Here is a 20503-nt window from a genome sequence, read left to right on the forward strand (position 1 = left end):
ATCATAATTTTTAAACTGATGTTCTTCTAAGGAAGGAGTCCATCTATAAAGCTACACTATCTTTAGTTATCCTGGCTCTCTAGATTTACTGGACTAATATTTGCTTAGACTTTCTTGATTTTAGAGAAATTGACAATATTGAGATGTGGGTGATCTGATATTTTATAGAATATCATTTAATTGCATTTCTATTTGATAAAATAAGTTTATGAGTTTTTGAAAGGATCTCTAGATTAATAAAACACTAGGTTTTGATAGAAGTTACACTGAATAGCATTGGAAAAATTTTGCAGGTTAGGGTAAAAATTTCAGAAGTCAATTCTCACGTTCCAATATGCGGGTCCTGTGAATCAAACTCAGGTTATAAGGAATAACCATAAGTACTTTTACCTGTTGAGCCATCTTAACAGACTGAAGCAATAAAATCAAGTGGTGTTTTATATTCAAAGTTTTATAATGTCCATTTTCATGCATGTATCAGGGTATATATGTCCAAATGTGTGCATGTATGTGTACTTCAGGCACATGTGCATATGCATGTCTGTGTAGATTCTAAATGGCAGCCCGAGTCTCTCTTGGAACCTGGTGCTCACTAATGCAAGTAGATTGGGAAGCAAGCACCAAATATATTTCAGTATTCACATAATCAGTACTGTAGTTACAGGTGTACACACCATACTTAGATTTTTACAAGTGTGGAGAGCCGTGCCGTGAGCAATAGCCATTATAAGATGGCACTGGCTTCCACTGCACCTAACTAGTAAACAAGCCTTATGCGCAAGTGCAAGAGTAAATTCACGCCCAGTCACTGCCCATCTCGGGGCGTAGTAATGGGGTGATGAGCGAGCAACTAATCAGGTGCTGTCACGCCACATCAGGTGCTGAAACATCATGCTGCAGGCTACATAAGCAGCGCCATTTTCCGGGTTTGGGGTCTTCCTCCTGAGAAGTAAGCAGTAAAGCTTTTTGCCACAGAAGATTCTGGTTGTCCTGAGTGTGTTCTTGCCGGCGGGGACAAAAGCTCGGGATATACAAGGGTTTTGGGAATCTAAACAGGACCCTGTGCCTGAACGAGATGTACTTTACTGAATGATCCTTGGCCTCAACCTTGCCAGATCTTCTCATTTTGTTCCAATTTCTGAAGTTTAGAACATGATGTTACAATATAAACTTCCTGAGACATTCTTTCTATTGAAAAAGCTTTGTAAATCAGTTTTTAATCAATGCTTTCTTAAAAATTTCAGTTACAACCTTAGGCATGATATAATTTATGGGAAATCTGTATTTTACAAGAAGCAAAATGAATCTAATATAAAAGTTCTTAAGACACGATAAAACTTTAGACCTCACAGTGATTATAAGTATCAAGACATGCAATTAGGATTCAGAAAGTGATGACAAGACTCAAAGAGAAAAATATTCTTAAATTTATGGATGTGTTGTCTTTTTAATTTGAGGGGATGCAGTGTTGGTTTGGCTGACACTTGCTGTTCTTGTAGAAGAGCTGGTTCATTCTCCACTAACCACCTCAATGTGCAACTGTATCTTCTGAAGATCAATTTACTGCCTCTATGTCACCTACATGCACCTGAAGATACATATGCTCAGAGACACACATCAGCCAAAATAAAATTTATCTTAAAAAGTGAGTTGATTCATTTACTAAGAGTGAATGGTTATTTAAATATTTTTATTAGGTTTTACCTTTGGAGGCATAATTTAAATGTATTAAAATGCATTTCAGTTAAGTACATAGGTTGATAAGTTTATAAAGGGAAAAAGTTTATGTAAAAATTTACAAAGTAATAATTAAAACAGTCAAGTTGTATAACATTTACATCACAATGAACATAAATCATGAACCACTTTTTCCTCAGACCATTTTTTATACCCAGCTGTAGTTTGAGCAGCTTTGCCTATATGTTAATTTACTGGACTGTCAAGTAAATGATATTTGTGGTACATGCCTGTGTCTCTGACTACCTTTCATTTATATTACTGTTTTAGGAATTTGTTTCTGTTGTGATAACAGCTTGAGTAGGTAATCTCTCTCATTTTTGTTTGTTTGTTTGGTTTGGTTTCATATTTTATTTATTTACATATCAAATATTATCCTTTTCACAGTTTCCTTTCAAGAAATCCCCTATCGCATACCCCCTCCCCTTGCTTCTATGAGGGTGCTCCTTTACCCACACACCCACTCCTGCCTCCCCACCCTGGCATTCTCTTACACTGGGGCATCTTGCCTTCACAAGGCCAAGGGCCTCTCTTTTCATTGATGCCCCACAAAGATATCCTTTGCTACATATGCCTCTGGGGGCATGGGTCACTCCATGTGTACTCTTTGGCTAGTGGTTTAGTCACTGGGATCTCCTGGGGATGTGTGGGGGGGTCTGGTTATTGGATACTGTTATTCTTCCTATAGGGTTACTCCTCCATCGGGGACCCCGTGCTCAGTCCAATGGTTGGCTGTGAGCATCTGCCTCTGTACTTGTCAGGCTGAAGCAGAGCCTCTCAGGAGATGGCTATAGCAAGTTCCTGTCAGCAAGCACTTTGTGGCATCCACAATAAGTGTTTGGGTTTGATGGCTATATATGAGATAGATTCCCAAGTGAGGCAATCTCTGGATGGCCTTTTCTTCAGTCTCTGCTACATACTTCCTCTCTGTATTTCCTTTAGACAAGATCAATTCTGGGTTAAAAATTTGGAGATGAATGGGTGGCCCCATACCCCAACTGGAGGCCTTGCCTAACCTCTGGATATGGTCTCTACAGGCTCTCCCCCCCCCTTTGTTGGGCATTTCAGCTAACTCATCCCTGTTGGGTCCTGGGAGACTCTTGCTTTCCTGGCATCTGTGACTTGCTGGTGGCTACCCCCAGTTCCCCATTCCCATTGCTATACACCTGTGATCAAATTCCTGACCCTCTGTATATCATCCTGCTTCCTCACATACCTGACCTGCCCCCGCCCCATTTTTCCCCTTCCACACCTCTTTTCTTTCCAATTTCCTCCCACTCTCTACCTCTGGTGAGTATTTTTCACCCTTTTATTAAGAACTGGAGCATCCACACTTTGGTCTTCCTTCTTTTGAGCTTCATATGGTCTGTGAATTATATCTTGTGTATTTTGATACAAACATTCCCTGACAGAAGAGGAAAGCTTACCAGGCACATGAAACTTATAAAACTCAGGAGCTCACAAAACTGATAAGAATCATGGGGCCACCTCTCCAGGTTTATGAACAATTATAGAGGATATTGTGTTCCTCTGTGTTGTAACTAGCTGAAGGTTGTTCAAGGAGCTACAGTGACACTGCTTTTGTGAGTAGTCAGTCATGCCAGCAGAGGCTTTTGCAGGGTACAGCTGCCTTTCAATCACTTAGGTTTCCACAAGTAACCTTGGGGGGGGGGGGGCAGATAGGCTCATCAAGCTGGGTATAGGTCGAATTGCTTCCTTGGGTTTTGTTTTGTTGCTGCCACCTCAGTCTGGAATGAACAAAAACACATTCCGCAAAGCTAAAGATTTGGACCATTAATTAGAACACTGGACACTCTAGTAAAGGCAGTTCCCAGAAACCGCATGGTGGCTTACAACTGCTCATAACTATAATCCCAGGAGTACTCAGTGCCCCCTCACATGTCCAAGGGCACATATGTGCATTTATACATACATACATATGAACATGCATATACATATAAATAAAAAAATCATTATTTTAAAAGAGAAGAGATTCCCAGTAGAAGGCTAACAGTAAGTCACTTCTTTAATTTCATTTTTATTCAAACCTTTCCCAGATCCACGTTTCCTTCCCTACGTTTGCAGTTATGTGTTTCTATCGAGACCAACTTTTTCTGCCATACTTTCTTGGGCATGTGTCCTTTACCACTGGAGAGTGATGGCTGACTCAGCAAGGGCTACATTCTTAAAGACACCTTATTGTCACTATTCCAGTGATACCAATTGCCCATAACTCCTCAATTGGGAGTGACACTTTATTCTGCTTCCCTGCTCCATGTTAGAATTTGGTCTGGCTTGAGTTTGTGTAGGCCTTGGGTGTGTTGTTTCAAATTCTGTGAGTTTATCCCTGCAGCTGCTGCCTTGTATCTAGAAGGCACTGCTTCTTTGTAGTCATCTACTATGTCTGCTTCTCACATCCTTTCCAAACCCTCTGCTATAATGATTCCTGAACCTAGGGAGGAGGGAGTATGGTATATATCCTTATTTTTTTGTGGCTGTGAGTCCTGTCATTTTTTATTTTCTGCACGTTGACCAGTTGTGTATATCTAGCTCAACCTCTTTATGCTGTTGACAAATGTCTAACTTCATTGTATTTTGTCAATATATTAAACAATGCAATGTGCATACAAATATCTGCAAATATCAAATTTTCTATCTTGAATGGATATAAAAAGGTTGAATTGCATGACAGATGAGTGCATAATTTTATGACTTAACTTAACCAAAGTAAATAATAATAATAATAATAGTAATAGTAATAATGATAATAATAATATTTAGAATTTTTCATATATATGTTTCATATGTATATCTTCTTTGATATATATAAAATATATATATATATATATATCAATTCTTTATTCTCAATGTATATACATGTGTGAATTATAACCTGATTTATATAAAAGGTCATCAGATTACACATATTTTTGATTTCTTTACATTGCTTCTCTTGTCTCTTCCATGTTCTGAAAAGGCTTGAGAAAAATTGATGCTTCCCCCTTAAATGTTTTATTATATTCATCTGGACCTGTAATTCTTCCTCAGGGAAGTATTTTTAAAATATATTATTTCATATATCTTATTTTAAACAGCTTTATTGAGATACATTTTAGTTATGAAAACCATCGATTGCAAGTGTACAATTTAATAATTTCTACTAACTTTACCAAGTTGTGGAGCCATTATCATAAATCAGTTTTAGAATGTTTCTGTACCTTTAATAAGACCTCTTGTGCCCTTTTTCAGTTAATTTTTACTCCCACCACCTGCCAGAGGCAGCACTTTCTGAAAACTTATGGTCATAAACGTGAGAGACATAAATTTACTTTTCCTTTTGAGTCAGTTTTGATAGCATGGAACCTTCAAAGAATTTGCACCTTTTCATCTGTTACTCATCCTGGGCCATGGCATCATCCACATTGTCCTTTAGTGTGTCTGAGGTCAAGCCATGGTCTCTCCCTCTACACTGGCAATGTCTGCACACTTCCCATTCCACTGTCTCTTGTTGATCTTTATTTGTATAGTCATAGACCAGATGTCTATTCACACATCAGATTTTGGCATTTTTAATTTTCTATATTTTCTCTCATATTTTGTGTCATTGTGCTCCCTGTTCCAATTTTTTACTTCCTGTGAGCTTCCTTAACTTTTATTTTTCTATGTTTTAATTTAGAGCTTAGATGATTGGATTTGATTTCCTTTTCTTATAAGCATCTCCTTAAGATCTGTTAGTTACATTACACCAATTTAAAATATTTAAAATATTTTCCTCATTGTATTTCTTTTGAATGGCTCTTTGATTTGGAAAAAATGTGTTGATTGTTTTTACATATTGGTTAACTTTCTAGGTAACATTTTTCTTTTATTTTGCTTTAATTCTATGACTGGCAGAATGTTCCATAGTTTAAAATGTATTAAGATGTATTTTAGAAAGTACTATGAGAGGCAGGTCTCTTCTATTTTGATTATTGTTTCATCAACCACTTCAGGATCATTTCTCTCACAAAATACAACTGACGCTACATGGAGACTTTGGATTATGAATACTGGATTTTCTGTTTTACTTTTCATCTGTAGACATTTATTCATTCTTTTAAAAAGTATTTTCAAGTAACTAACTGTACTTGTGTATTTTTCAAATCATTCAACTTTGGAAGAAATTGTTCATTACATCATTTATGATAGTCATGTGTGTAGAGAAAAGAGGACAATTTGGAAGAGTCAATATTTTTCCTTCCACGATGTGGGTCATTGTGGTGGAATCCATGTCTTGAAGGAAGAATGTTTAGCAGCTGGCTAACCTTATTGGCCCTTAAAATGTTCAATGTTTTAAGACACATTTTTTAGAAGTTCTTTATTGCTATGTCTTAAAAACAAAATAAAATTCTTTTTTTTTCTTTTTTTTTATTACGTATTTTCTTCAATTACATTTCAAATGCTATCCCAAAAGTCCCCCCCCCCACTCCCCTACCCACCCATTCTCATTTTTTGGCCCTGGCATTCCCCTGTACTGGGGCATAAAACGTTTGCCTAACCAATGGGCCTCTCTTTCCAGTGATGGCCGACTAGGTCATCTTTTGATACATATGCAGCTAGAGTCAAGAGCTCTGGGGTACTGGTTAGTTCATAATGTTGTTCCTCCGATAGGGTTGCAGATCTCTTTAGCTCCTTGGATACTTTCTCTAGCTCCTCCATTGGGGGCCCTGTGATCCATCCAATAGTTGACTGTGAGCATCCACTTCTGTGTTTGCTAGGCCCCGGCCTATTCTCACAAGAGACAGCTATAATGGCTTAAACCTACAATGTTTAATCTCATTGTTCTGATCATCAAACACAGTGTAATGATGTTCATAGATTCCCTCCTTAGTATAACAAGGCTGCAGGTATCAGCTAGCAACCTATTATCCAAAAACTTTAAGGGAAGAGTCCTCTTTCAGTGGTCTCTAGATTGTTAGTAGACCTTTGCTCCTTGTGAAGATGGGATTAATTTTCCTGCCTTCTCTCTAGCCACCTTCCAAGGGACATAGAGGGTCTGTGCCCACTCTCAGATCCTTGCATATATTTAGCCATCTCAAAAGGGAAGTGTCTTGTTTGGGTAAAATCCCTCTCATACCTGAAATCTCTGGCTTCTTTTTAAATCAAAGGTCTTTTCTTTTGAGGGACTGAACTAATTTCAGTAAACTCACTGAATAATCTATCTTTGGGTCAATTAATTAACATTTTATTTAATCGCATCTGCAAAAGACTTTTCCCCATATAATTTCAAAGACCATAGAAAATATTTAGTATTCTGTCTAACTTGCAGTCCTATTTCACTTGTGGGCTGATTCCCAGTTGATCATTCCAAAATTTGTTTTATTAACTAGATATTTTTGCCCATTTTATAAATGACACCACAATATATATCAAACCTGAATATAACAAATCTATCATAGTGGGGCACTTATATCTTATGTTCATCCATTAAAGGCCATTGGCCTTGGTGTCAATCAGTTGGTATAGTACTTTTCCAGATTCAAAAGCCCTGGGATTTATTTCCACCACTGTATGAAACCAGGCATGTTAGATGATTGTAATGTTAGTACCTGGAAGATGGAATATGGTCAACTTCAGCCATGGAGAGATTTGCAGGACACCCTGGGCCACATAAGAAGTTAAAAGTCAAAAGCAAGAGAAAGAAGAAAAATATCTTGATGATTTTCTATTGGCAATAGTGAATCTAGATCAACTTAGTCCTTTTCTAGTTGTTTCAAAGACTTTTGAGAGTGTTTAGCATCACCATTGAATAATATTTTGAGTATTCTTCAAGATTTATAATTTCTGGAGAGTCAGAAACTGAATGTCCCCAAGAACTATGTGTATGATCTCCAGTCATTCACTAAAGTTGATCTCCCACCACGTTGGGTTTCCAGCTCTTTAACCTGTTTTCATATACAGTGCTTAGCAAAAAGTCAGACAAGTTCTATGCAAATTTTGGAAGAGGGAGAGAGACAGAAAGAGCTGGAGAGAAAAATCTAGAGAGAGAATGAGAGTGAGAAAGAAAGAGGGACTGAGATCAAGAGAGTGAAGCAGATAAAGAGAATGACTGTGTGTGTGGTTTCTAGGTGTCCTAGAAGGGTGATCTCTCTCCTGTCAAAGTAGTTATCTTCCAAACTCAGCATGGGGGTAAAATGTTGTACCAGGCAGCACACAATACCATTCGCTGGACTCACCTCATTTGTTCCTCTTCTTGGAGTATAACAGTCGTAAGAATCTTCTTATAAGATATAGCTGAAGCTTCTTTTATTCTGATTTCCTGCTTGACAGCAAGGGAAATGATAAATTTATGGCCAGTTAGGTTATCACAGCTGGAGCGGATATACTAAGTCAATCGTGATTGGATGAATTAAGGTTCACAAAAGATTCTTGCTGTTCTCTCCTTCAGAAATTAGACTAGATAGACAATATTCCACATGTCCTCATCCATAGATGAAGAGTGACAGGTGGCCAATGGCCACTGAGTGAAGGAGTATCAGTTTCTATAAAATCAAGCTCCTGAACAGGTTGCTCAATACCAAATAGTCAGCCCTGGGTACAAGTACATAAAAACTTATGTTATACAAATAACAATAACAAATTGATGAATTTTGGAGGAAGTCATGGAAAGCATTGTATAAGGGAAGAATACATGCAACAATATCAAAGACAAAGTCCTGAATTTAAGAGGGGAACGTGTGAGATGAATTGAAATGGAGAAACATGAGGGAGGCTAGATACTATAAATGAAGAACTAGTGTGTATAATATAAGATTCCTTTAAAATAAAAAGAAGAAAATTGATTGGAACTCATTTTTCTTGGTTTACATATATGTTTTGCAGGGAGAAGTTATAAGATGTGATCTGAATGACTCCCGATTGAAATTGTAGAATATATAGTGAAGAATAATTTCACTACAAAATTGGCATCATATTTGCCTATACAATTTCAATGTGGATAGGAAGTTAAAGATTGGAGACATCGATCAGAGAAGCAAGCTTCTAAAATATCTTACAAGGTGAACTTAAAATTATAACTTGAATTTTCAATAAACCATGGATATCAACCACTGTTGTGGACATTCTCCTTTGATCTACTAAGAAGGATGAAACAGAGAAATGCCTAATGTTTTGATTATGCAAAAGGTAAACATATAATACCACGATTCTCTATATTAAAGTACACAAAGTTAATTCAGAAGGAAAAGTTTGGAAATTTTAAAGAAAGGATGATTATTTGGCATTCCAATTTTTTACCCTCTTGAGAATTTCACATATTTGCATCATTTTCATCCTCTTCACTTCCTTCCAACATTTTCCTTGTTCCCTGACTCTCCCTAAAGTTCATGACCTCGTCTTCTATAATTATTATTGTTACGTATACACATATGTGTGTAATCTCTCTCTTTCTCTTTGTCTGTGTCTCTCTCTCTCTGCTTCTCTCTGCCTCTCAGTTTCTCTGTTTCTGTCTCTGTCTCTGTCTCTGCCTCTCTCTCTCTCTCTCTCTCTCTCTCTGTCTGTCTCTGTCTCTCTCTCTCTCTTTGTGTGTCTGTCTGTCTGTCTGTCTGTCTGTAACTAACAAGCCCATTTTATATTGCCTGTGTTTAGGGCTGACCACCTGGGTTAGATAATCTGTCAAGAGACTCATAAAACCGGGCTTTTAGTAAAAAGTAATGTTAACTGAATCAATTCATAATCAGAAAGGAAAATATCCCTTTGTACACTTCAGGTAAAATATTAGATTTGAGCTTCATGTAAGCAAATTTTGAACTTTGAACTTTTGGTGCTTTAGCAGTGGTTGACCGAGGTACATTATTAAATCACAACAGAATCCAGTGTACAAGAACAGACCTGAAAAAGTACAAGCAGCATGTTCAAAGACATATGTCACAAGTGTATGTACCACCAAATGAAAACTGATAGGGATGAGACACACCACTTGTTTTTTTTTTTTTTTTTTTTTTTTTTTTTTTTTTTTTTTTGAGACAGCAATGCAGCCCTGGTTGGTCTGGAACTCACCACAGTTCAGACTGTCTTTAATTCATCTGCCTGCTTCTGCTTCCAAAATGTTGAGGTTACGGCTGATCGTCACTATACCCAGACACATACATGGAACTTCGGATAACTAGGACTTATCATTTACTATGTATCCCACTTTTTTGGGGTCCTTACTGGAGTAAAAATACTAAAAATATTCATTGCTATGGATCAGCATTTTGATGATGGTGGTGGAGGTGTTTTGTTGTTTGTTGTGAAACAAAGCTCCTCCATTATCTCTTGCTAATTCGGAGCATTCTGTATAGAAAAAGACTAGCATTACATACAGCATTTCCCTTGACTGTGTGTCCATGCTATTTGGGATGACAGTGGTAGATCATTATGCTCAGAGCATTGTTTCAGCTTTTACATAGAAAAGCAAGAGATGGACCGTCAATGAAATACTTGCCACAAAAGCAAGAACACATGAGGTCTGATGCCTAGAAACCATTTAAAAGCCTACAGATTGCAGTGAAGCCCCTGAAATCCAGCCAGGGGAAGATTGAGACAAAATGATCTTTAGAGCTTGCTAACCAGTTAGCACAGGTAAGTTGAAGCCCTCTGGGTTCAATGAGAAACCCTATTCTTTCTCAAAATAAATAAATAAATAAATAAATAAATAAATAAATAGGATAGTGACTGACAAAGGCACCTGTTGATGAAAACCCTCTAAACTCCACATACATGTGTACTCACCCTTGCTTGTTTGCTGATTGTGCAAATGCAAATGTGCATATGCATACACAAACACCAAACCAAAATAAATAAATAAATAAATAAATAAATAAATAAACAAACAAACAACACACATGTGCACTCATCCCAGTTCCATTGCCATATGACTTGTTAAGGATGAACATAAGAAATTACATTCTTATATGCCCCAGTACAGGGGAACGCCAGGGCCAAAAAGTGGGAGTGGGTGAGTAGGGGAGTGGGGGGGGAGGATATGGGGGATTTTGGGGATAGCATTGGAAATGTAAATGAGGAAAATACGTAATAAAAAAAAAGACTAAAGACTAATTACCTATATTTTTCCCTTACTATGTTTTCATTTTATTTTCCTATAAAATGATCATTTCATGTTTGCTCTTATCTCCTCAAGGTCTGTAGTCACCTGGGGAGCTGACTTGAAGGCCATTTTATTCTATTATGACCAAGTTATAGACTTTCAACAATTCCTTCTCAGGGAAGTCTAATAATCAGTAGCTTATACATTTAGTTATCTGCTTATCTTTAAGCTGTAACTGTCTAATTAACACTGTTGATTATGCAAGAACCAACTCAAAATAGCTTTTCCAAATGATGAAACAGCCAAATGTGGTAGAGTATGTGTATAACTTCATCCGTTAGAAAGTAGACACAGCCATCACTGCAAAGAGAGGCCCATTGGACTTGCAAACTTTATATGCCCCAGTACAGGGGAATGCCAGGGCCAAAAAGGGGGAGTGGGTGGGTAGGGGATTGGGGGGGTGGGTATGGGGGACCTTTGGGATAGCATTGAAAATGTAAATGAGGAAAATACCTAATAAAAAAAAGGAAAAAAAAAAAAGAAAGTAGACACAGGAGGATCAGGAACTCAAGGTTTTCATCCCTACCACAGCAAATTCAAAGCCAGTCTGAGATACATGAAAACCGACATCAGATAAAACAAACAAACAAACAAACAAACAAACAAAAGAAACAACCCAAGAAAATGAAAGAAGTTAGTGCACAGGAAGATGGAATATGCAGTGGTGAATGGAGCTTGAAGTGTGACTGAACTCATTCTCAAGGGACCATGTTGGGCCTCTCGTCTTTGTTTTACATCTGAACCTGCTTCCTTCTGTGGCTTCATTTAATTCTCTGACATTTCTGTTCATATTGTAAAAATGGAAGCTTCTGGACATTGAATTCCCATCCACGGCCAATTTAAGAAGTCATTGAAGAGATTTGGGAAATAGGGTAGAATATGAGTGCTTCCAGGATGGCTTGACTGGAAAGGAAGAGAAAATCTTTTGCTTGACAAGTAAAAAGTCCATCATGCTGCTCTCTTATTTGTAGGACATAAAACCATTCCAGGAAGTTTGGTAACATAGAGCAGGTCAAGACCAGGAGACTCAGTGGGCACACACCTGAGGCTTAACCATCTTCCAGCTTCCTGCAAAACTCCTGACTTGGAACACTTGCCATGCTTCTCACATCAAAAAAAAAAAAAAAAAAAAATGTGTCCTAGGTTACATTGGCCCAGAACAGGCTCCATGAGGTACCTAGAGGCCAGGAGGGCTTAGCCAATAAGCTTCCCTTCTCAAACATTTCTTCCCACAAAAAGTATTTAATCTCAGACCCACCCTGAGAAGTGGGGTATGGTTTTATGCATCCATTTTCGGACACAACAATAACCTGTTTAAAACCATGGACTATCTCTTTTCACCAAGAGCCACTGTGGGGCACCATGGAGAACGCCTTCACCTACAGAGGTTTAACCTACTCTCCTGCCAAAGGCCTCTCCGACCAGCTCAAGCTTTCTCATGTCTCAGGCTGTGCTTTTCCATCCTCAGAGTGGTGCCTCAACTCTTCCCTACAACTCAGAACCCACTCAGGTAGTGTAGGGTAAGCTCAGTCAAAGTGCCCCCATGCAGACTCCAGCCAACATCTCTATACTTACTCACATCTATGGAAGGGATACATGTTTAAGGTCAATAAAATATGGTATGGAAGAGAGGTCTAGCATTATGCAATGAATCCTCTTCATTACTATGATTTTCTCTAAATTAGCCTCATGCTCTTACCCAAAGGGCCAGTGAGTAATGTTCTCTCTCTCTAGTAAAGGGAGAAATGGGTTGGATCACTGAGATCAGGATGAACAAAGCACCATGGACAACAGTCAACCTTAACACAAATATACTAATATAGTATTTGTTAATGCTGATATAATTTTTAAAATATAGTTTTATTTACTTTCACTTTCTGTATATGAGAATTTTGCCTGTGTGTGTGTGTGTGTGTGTGTGTGTGTGTGTGTGTGTGTGTGTGTGTGTGTGTGTGCATCATGTGTCTGGTTCTAAGAAAGTTCAGTAAAGGCCATCAGAATCCAGGGAACTAAAGTCGCAGATGGCTGTGAGTAACCAGATGGGTGCTGGAAACCTAACACAAATCCCCTCAGAGAGTAGGAAGTGTTTTTAGCTGCTGAACCATTCCTTCAGTCCTCACAGCAAGTCTTTTTGAATTATTTTTTCATTAGCTTCAATTATGTGTATATATGTATACAGCTATATTTAGGTATAAACCAGAGTGAGTACCGGTTTCCAGAGTCCATAATGGGAAGTGACAGTTGGTTATGAGACACTGGAAGAGAGTGCTGCAAACTGAACTTGGGTCCTCTCCAGGAGCAGTATATGCACTTGAGCACTGAGCCACCTCCTTAGCCTTAATAATGACATACATTTAGTTATATCATATATTTGCTTACAAGTAGGAGAAATCTCAAATAAATACATCTAAACAATGAGGTTTATAGTTTATGTAATGACACAGAAAAATAAGGAACACTGGGTTTCTTTCACTCTATATCTGCAGGCAGCTAGGAAAGAGGCTACTGTGATCCTGGGTGGCATATCTACAAACACATCAAACCGCAACCCCCAAGAAATTCTACTAGCCGGGCAGTAGTGGCACATGCCTTTAATCCCAGCACTTGGAAGGCAGAGACAGGTGGATTTCTGAGTTCAAGGCCAGCCTGATCCACAGAGTGAGTTCCAGGACATCTAGGGCTATACAGAGAAATCCTGTCTCGAAAAACCAAAATAATAATAATAATAATAATAATAATAATAATAATAATAATAATAATCTTCTAAAACTTGTCTTGTGTACCACTTACTTGAGTTCCTAAAGCAAAATAGACCTTTATAAAGGAAGATAAGACGATCAAGGGAAGTGACTTTTGACCTGGCCTGCAGAGGCTTTTACTATGTATTTCTGTGCAATACCAGATATTTTAACAATAAGAAAAAAGAAATATGAGGAATAGATGATAGTTAAATGACATAAATATATCTACCAAAAAATGAATCTCAGAAAAATACAACACAAAATGTAATAGTGTCTTTTTCTCCAGGGAAAAGTGACCATATTTAATAATGTAAAGTAAGTGTGAATGTCCATTTTAATTCTGTCTCCATTCTATTCTATCTGAAGATAGAATTCACTAGGTGAATTTTTATTTATTTTCAATTTATGCATATGAGAATTCTGCCTGTGCATGTGTATGTGCATCATGTGCCTGGTTCTAAGAAAGTTCAGAAAAGATAAACATAATCCTTGAAGTAAAGTTGCAGATGGTTGTGAGCATAGGAGAAGTATGAAGGTCAATCCCCAGCACTGTATATAACCGTGATGAGTCCATGTTTGTTCCCCATGCTTAGGAGGTAAAAGGATAAGACTGTCATTTTTTTTTTTCTTTTATGGTTTTTCGAGACAAGGTTTCTCTGTATAGCCCTGGCTGTCCTGGAACTCACTTTGTAGACCAGGCTGGCCTCCAACTCAGAAATCCACCTGCCTCTGCCTTCCAAGTGTGGGATTAAAGGTAAATGCGTGTGCCACCACCACCCGGCAAGAAGGTCAATCTTATTTTTGGAAAAATGGATTCTTGAGATACTATGTCAGAAAAAAAATCCAAAACATGTGGCTGGATATATGTATGAAGAAAGGAATGATATTTAGATTGTTTTAGCTTAAGAAATGCTACTAAGCGGGGGAGAGATGCATCAGCAGCTAATACGACTTGCTGCTCTTGAAGACCTGAGTTCAGATTCTAGCAGTCAAATTCGGTACCTTACCAGTCACTTGTAAATCTTGTTCCAGAGCTGACAACTACTTCTAGGCCTTACCTAGATATATACTTAGCATATACACATATATGCTCACATATAGGAAAAAAAGGAAGCAGAAATTAATGGTAGCTTGGTAGATTACAAATTAGAATTAAATATATACAGAAAAGATATTGGGGTTTGGCTAATCAGCTAAGAGCTCTTGCTGATCCTGAGGAGGTGTGGGTCCCAGCACCCATGCTGAGATGCTCAAGATTGCTTGCAGTGGTAGCTACATGAGATAACTATGCCCTCTTCTGGCCTGCAGACACCCACACACATATGCAACAGACAGAAATTAAAAGTAGAAAGTGTTTTCCACACAGTATGATGGAAAGTGAAATCATAGGAAAAAAAAATCAGATGAAATTGAGGCAGGAGATATGGCTCAGTGGTTAAGAGCATTTTATGCTCTTGCCGAAAACTAGATGCTTTTGCTGTTGATTTTGCTGTTGGTTGGTTGGTTGGTTGGTTGGTTGGTTGGTTGGTTGGTTGGTCTCCCAGGACCAATGTGGTCGCTCACAGATATCCATGACTCCAGTTCCAGGACTGGAGAACATCCAATTCTTCTCTGGCCTCTTGGTACTGCATACAAACACAAACATACATTTGGGCAACACTCAAATACATAAAATAAAGGTTTAAAAATCTAAAAAAAAATGGAGCTAAATCTTTTAATAAAATTCAACAAAAATAGGGAGGAACTCTTATGTTCAGTAAGATATTTTTATGAGACCATGAGTAGAGATGGATGATGGTACAGAAGCAAGCCTGCAGACACTTTTATAATGTATTATCTCTGTGGATAAAGCTCGATTCTTTTTCAGTTACACCTGCCCTTATAATAATCATTATCCCAGTTCTACCTGAACAATTTTTACAGGGTGATTTTAATTTATAATTCCAATGAAAAATAAATGCCTACTATAAAGGGCTAGGTTCTCCACTGTGGCTTCATATATAAAAATAAATGTGATGCTGTGTGTTCGAAATGCATAGAGATTCTGTAAACTCAGTATCACATGTTCTTTCTCTAGTAATAAATTTTGCTTTCTATATAGTTCAGAGATGCCAATGTCTACCTAAAAACGGATCTCAGTGACTCTTACCTTGTTCAGGCAGCCCATGGCAGCAAGCTCAGCTATTGGTCAAAAAGTGAGGTCTTAAATCCAGAAGAATCAATCTATACTTTCATGTAGTTGATCAAGTGCTTAAGGTAAAGCTGTTTCAGACTTCCATTTTTTCTAAACAAAAGTATTTTAAAGAACATTAATTATCCATTATATTCCAGAAACTGTGCATAATGACTAAGAGATGAGAAATTTATGTGCTCTGTCCATTTGAGGTTCTGGTCACTGCCAGGTAAGGACAGCTCAGATTGAACCACTTCTGATTCATTTCAATATATGAGTGAAACTTAGACACAGACATCATTGGAAACATTGTCTTGGATGAAGAGAAAATTAACACTCTAGCTCTTACCCTTAAGGATCTTACAACTTGGCAGAGAAGTCAGACATATACACAAATAGCTTACTACAAGGGATATGATACTAGCTGCCAGATGTTTAGGGAGAATCCTCAAAGAGAAAGGGCTCTTAGCTAGGGTTACTATTATTGTGATGAAACACCAGGACTGAAAGCAAGTACAGGAAGAAAATGTTTATTTGGCTTATACTTCTAGATCATAGTTCATCACTGAAGAAAATCAAGACAGGAACTCAAACAGTGCAGAAATTTAGAGGCCAGAGCTGATGCAGAGGCCATGGAGAAATGATAATTACTTCCTTGCTTCTCAAGTCTTTCTCAACCTCCCTTCTTATAAAACTGAGGACCACACACCAAGAGATAGCACCACCTACAATGGGCTTGGCATTCCCACACTAATCACTAATTAAGAAAAAATTTTATAGCAATGCTTGCCTCCTCCCCAATCTTATAAAGCCAATTTTTCAATTGAGGCTGTCTCCTCTCCAGAGACTATAGCTTGTGTCAAGTTGACATAAAACTAGCCATCACAAGAAAACACCCACTGAATGGGGTGGCATTTGGGGTGGCACAGATGGCTTAAAGGTATTCATGGGACTATCATGGGATGGGAGAGGGCAATGGGAGAGAATGGATGAATACATGTGCAGGAGAAAACTAGTGATTACTTGTAACTCATCCCTGAGTACTATTTGGTAGCAACTTTCTAAAGCATAGCATGAAATTCAAAATAAAAGAAAGATTCCATTTTCACTAAAGAGAGCCCAAGCCACTGGTATTTAAAATCAGGCATCCTTGTCCTCGTGTGCTGTTGACTGTATTCCTTTCAGTTGTTCCATTTGCTTTTTCTTCTTTTGCAGCTTCGACAACTCTATATTGACAGAATCCCTATCCCAACTACTTCACTCAGCATTCTGATGTAGGGCATTACAATAGAAGAGTTACAAGACTGCTCTTGACTTCAAACAATAGAAAGAAAACACATATGCATATAAGTGGAAAACCCTAGAAATATTGCTTCAAGTATGCCTGGATAGGGGATGGGGGGAGTTCTGAAGTAATTTATTGAGATGACTTTCTATTTGTCCCCCACTCTATGTGTTTTTCTAGACTATGCATTCCCCTATCTCTGTGTCTCTTTCTTTTACTCCTTCCTTTCTCCCATCAGTATCATCTCTGACCCTATCCACTCTATCATACCCCTCTCCATCCCTGTCTTCATTGCTCTCTACCTCAGTTTGGGATTCAAACACAGAGCACATCCTCAATGTACAGACTGGCTGCACACTGCAGGAGCCACCATGATATGTAATTATGCTGGGTGTACATTGCTGTAGTAGGTATCAAGACAGTGGGTGACTGATATGCATAATGTATATAATTTGCATGTGAATCACAGTACAGTTTCATTGAAGATGACAGTAAAATATCTTGTACTTGGAAAATCAGAAAAGCATGATAGTTTTCCAAAAGAGGGACAGGAAGGGGTTAAGCAGAGGGCCTATTTTTTTCCCCCAACTTTACAGAGATGTGACCAGGTGCAGTGATAGCCCCACCTCCAGCTCCAGTCTCTGGCCTCTGTTTTGGCTTCTCCACCAAAGGCAAAGATGAGTTCTTCAGACTCTGGTTGACCTTTATTCTCTCTTTTGACCATGGCACTATGGCTAGAATGATCACATGAACTAATAAGCCACACCTACATTATAGGAAGAGGGCTCCGTTCTCAAACCATAAGCATTGAAATAGCGAGGAACATGTCCCAAATGAAAGTGATGGACTATTCATATGTGGAAGAAGAACAGATGCCCAGCAGAAGCACCTGGCCTAACACATAAAGTCCACAGTGCCAGTTAAGGTTGGCGATGGGTTCTGAAGATTTTTTGTCCTGGTTCCCTATGCATAAAGCAACAGAGAATATTGGCCTAAAAAGAACGCTGTAGCCAAAGGGACATGGCCTATTTTAACAAAGGATTTTAGTTAAAAGACAACTTGGAGGACATCCAACTCAATCTCATCACTTTCCAGATGGGGAAACTAAAATTCAGGCAGAGGCACTGAAATACCAAGGACACACAGGTAGTTGGTGGTAGAGGCAATATAACAGAACTATATATTATATCTAACAATAGATTCTTCATCAACACCAGAAAGCATATTCTTGTTTGTGGCTTTCTCTCCATCACCCTCAAATCTGTACAATATAGCTTTTACACACTACAGCAGAAAACATTACCAAGAGTTGAGTTAAGGTCCCAGAGAAATGTTAAATTTCCCTGTAAGAGAGCTAAGGACACTTGTTGCATGAATGGGCTAGTTTCAGGAGGGGTACTTTCCCTTCTACAGTGAAACTTGCCTGAGCATTCTTTGCTTTGTTCCCCAAATCCCATGGCAGCAAATGAAAACAAACAAGCAAACAATAACAACAACAAAACCACAAAAACCTACTATCTGCATCTTTAAAGAGACTTCTCCAGCTCCTTTTACTTCCTTTTACCTTCCCCCACTTTACCTGCTGTTTCTTAACTGTAAAGAAAAACTGTCACCAGCCCAGGAGTATCTTGGAAAATAGGTAGAAGGGAGCAGTGCACCTATCAACACTACAGAGGAAAGTGCTGGAGTTCTTAGTGTCTCCTCTTGCAGCAAAGGCAAGGAAAAGCACTGACTGAATCAGTGGTTAATTTCCCCACTGACCTGCTGAAGAATGTGGTTAGTTTGACCAGCCTTGGCCCTTAGGAAGATCGAGGGTGGAGTACCACTTTAGATTTCTTCTTGGCTTCAGCTTCCCTCCAGGATAGAGGGTACCTACTATAGGAGAAGCCTCTGGTTAAGGACTTTAGTCAAGAATCCGGTTCCAGAATGTCCAGTATTTTTCTGAGCTAGCTTTAGAGACTGGAATCTCCTCTCCTCCCGCCCCCTTTCACTGGCTGCTCCACTTCTGTACTCCCTAGCTTTCTGCCAGAGCTGACAGTCAAAGATCAGACTCAGGGGCTCCCCATAAGTCAGCACCAATATCGCGACTCATCCCAAGTGGATGTCTGCAGTTCCTAGAACATGGGCGTGGGTATTGGTGAACCTGAGGTTTCCATCACAGAGTTGGGGACAAGAGCTTACTTAGCCCTTACTAGTATCCAGAAATCCACAGATTCCCTGGGGACCACGAAACTCCCCTGAACAGGCAACCTCTCGGCTCCCGGGCCACCCACCCATTCCTCCACCCCCCCCCCCTTACCTCAGCACGCAGCCCCTCCCTGCGTGATGATGCAAACCGGTGGGGAGGGCGGGCGCTGGGAAGGGTGGGGAGAGATGGATAGCAAGCAAGGGAGGGAGAGAGGGAGTGGGAGGAGGAGGAGGAGGAGGAGAGGGAGCCCAACGACCATTTAAAGCGATAGCAATCCCTGCCCTCTCCCCAGTGCTTGGCTGTTGGAGAGCGCGAGCGGCAAGCCAGGGAGCGGGGAGCGCAAGCTGGTGCACGGGCCAGCGGAGCTACAGTGCCAGGTGCCAAAGACTGGCTGACGCCCTGGGACCCCCCACCCCTCTCCTGCTGCACCTCCTCTGTCTCCTCCACCCTCTGTGCCTACAGAAGTCCCCGGGGCTTCCCCCGAAAGGAGCTCACCTCGAGAAGCCGGGACCTGGGAGAGCCCACCAGCATCCCCTCCAGCGCCGCCGCCGCTACCGCAGCAGCATCCGGAGCGGCATGGTCCAGCTGGGGAAGCTGCTCCGCGTCCTGACTTTGATGAAGTTCCCCTGCTGCGTGCTGGAGGTGCTCCTGTGCGTGCTGGCGGCGGCGGCGCGCGGCCAGGAGATGTACGCCCCGCACTCGATCCGGATCGAGGGGGACGTCACCCTTGGGGGGCTGTTCCCAGTGCACGCCAAGGGTCCCAGCGGAGTGCCCTGCGGCGACATCAAGAGGGAGAATGGGATCCACAGGCTGGAAGCTATGCTTTATGCTCTCGACCAGATCAACAGCGATCCCAACCTGCTGCCCAACGTAACGTTAGGCGCGCGGATCCTGGACACTTGTTCCAGGGACACTTATGCGCTCGAACAGTCGCTCACTTTCGTCCAGGCGCTTATCCAGAAGGACACCTCCGACGTGCGTTGCACCAACGGAGAGCCCCCGGTTTTCGTCAAGCCAGAGAAAGTAGTTGGAGTGATTGGGGCTTCGGGGAGCTCCGTCTCCATCATGGTAGCCAACATCTTGAGGCTTTTCCAGGTAGGGGGGCGCTCCCTTTGGGGAGGAGCATTCTGTGGCTCCCTGCGCTCTAACCTTAAAAGCTGGTTTGGACTTCATGGGTTGCAGGGGTCAGGCCAGCACTCCAACATTTCTACCCTGGAGATCCTGTCGAATCCCTCCCACCCCACCCAAGGAG

At 40.0% G+C, this 20503-nt stretch overlaps 1 protein-coding gene and 1 long non-coding RNA gene across 16 annotated transcripts in view; one reads left to right on the forward strand and one right to left on the reverse strand.

Annotated features, from left to right (window-relative positions):
- Nucleotides 1-1674: 1674 nt before the first annotated feature.
- On the reverse strand, nucleotides 1675-19360 carry Gm20387. Of its 2 annotated transcripts, none has more exons than XR_001785349.2 (4): nucleotides 18825-19355; nucleotides 15755-15889; nucleotides 7326-15230; nucleotides 1675-3485 (listed from the first exon to the last, which is right to left on the reverse strand). It is a non-coding gene; the product is annotated as a predicted gene 20387 (long non-coding RNA). The 2 variants fall into 2 exon arrangements; XR_869356.3 differs by lacking the exon at nucleotides 1675-3485 and having other exon boundaries at nucleotides 8001-15230; nucleotides 18825-18938; nucleotides 19256-19360.
- The window catches only part of Grm7 (glutamate receptor, metabotropic 7), a 921882-nt gene continuing 920687 nt past the window's right edge, over nucleotides 19309-20503 (forward strand). For 12 of the 14 annotated variants that reach the window (XR_003956139.1, XR_003956140.1, XR_003956142.1 and 9 more), the window contains exon 1: nucleotides 19309-20346. Coding sequence is in view for 8 of the 14 variants with exons in the window: in XM_006505296.2 (XP_006505359.1) it covers nucleotides 19828-20346 (519 nt within the window). In the remaining 6 variants the exon portion in view is untranslated. The remainder of the gene's footprint in view (nucleotides 20347-20503) is intronic. The other 2 variants (NM_001346640.1, NM_177328.3) reach the window with 2 other exon arrangements.

The sequence above is a fragment of the Mus musculus genome, chromosome 6, assembly GCF_000001635.26.
Source record: "Mus musculus strain C57BL/6J chromosome 6, GRCm38.p6 C57BL/6J".
NCBI classification, from domain to species: Eukaryota; Metazoa; Chordata; class Mammalia; order Rodentia; family Muridae; genus Mus; species Mus musculus.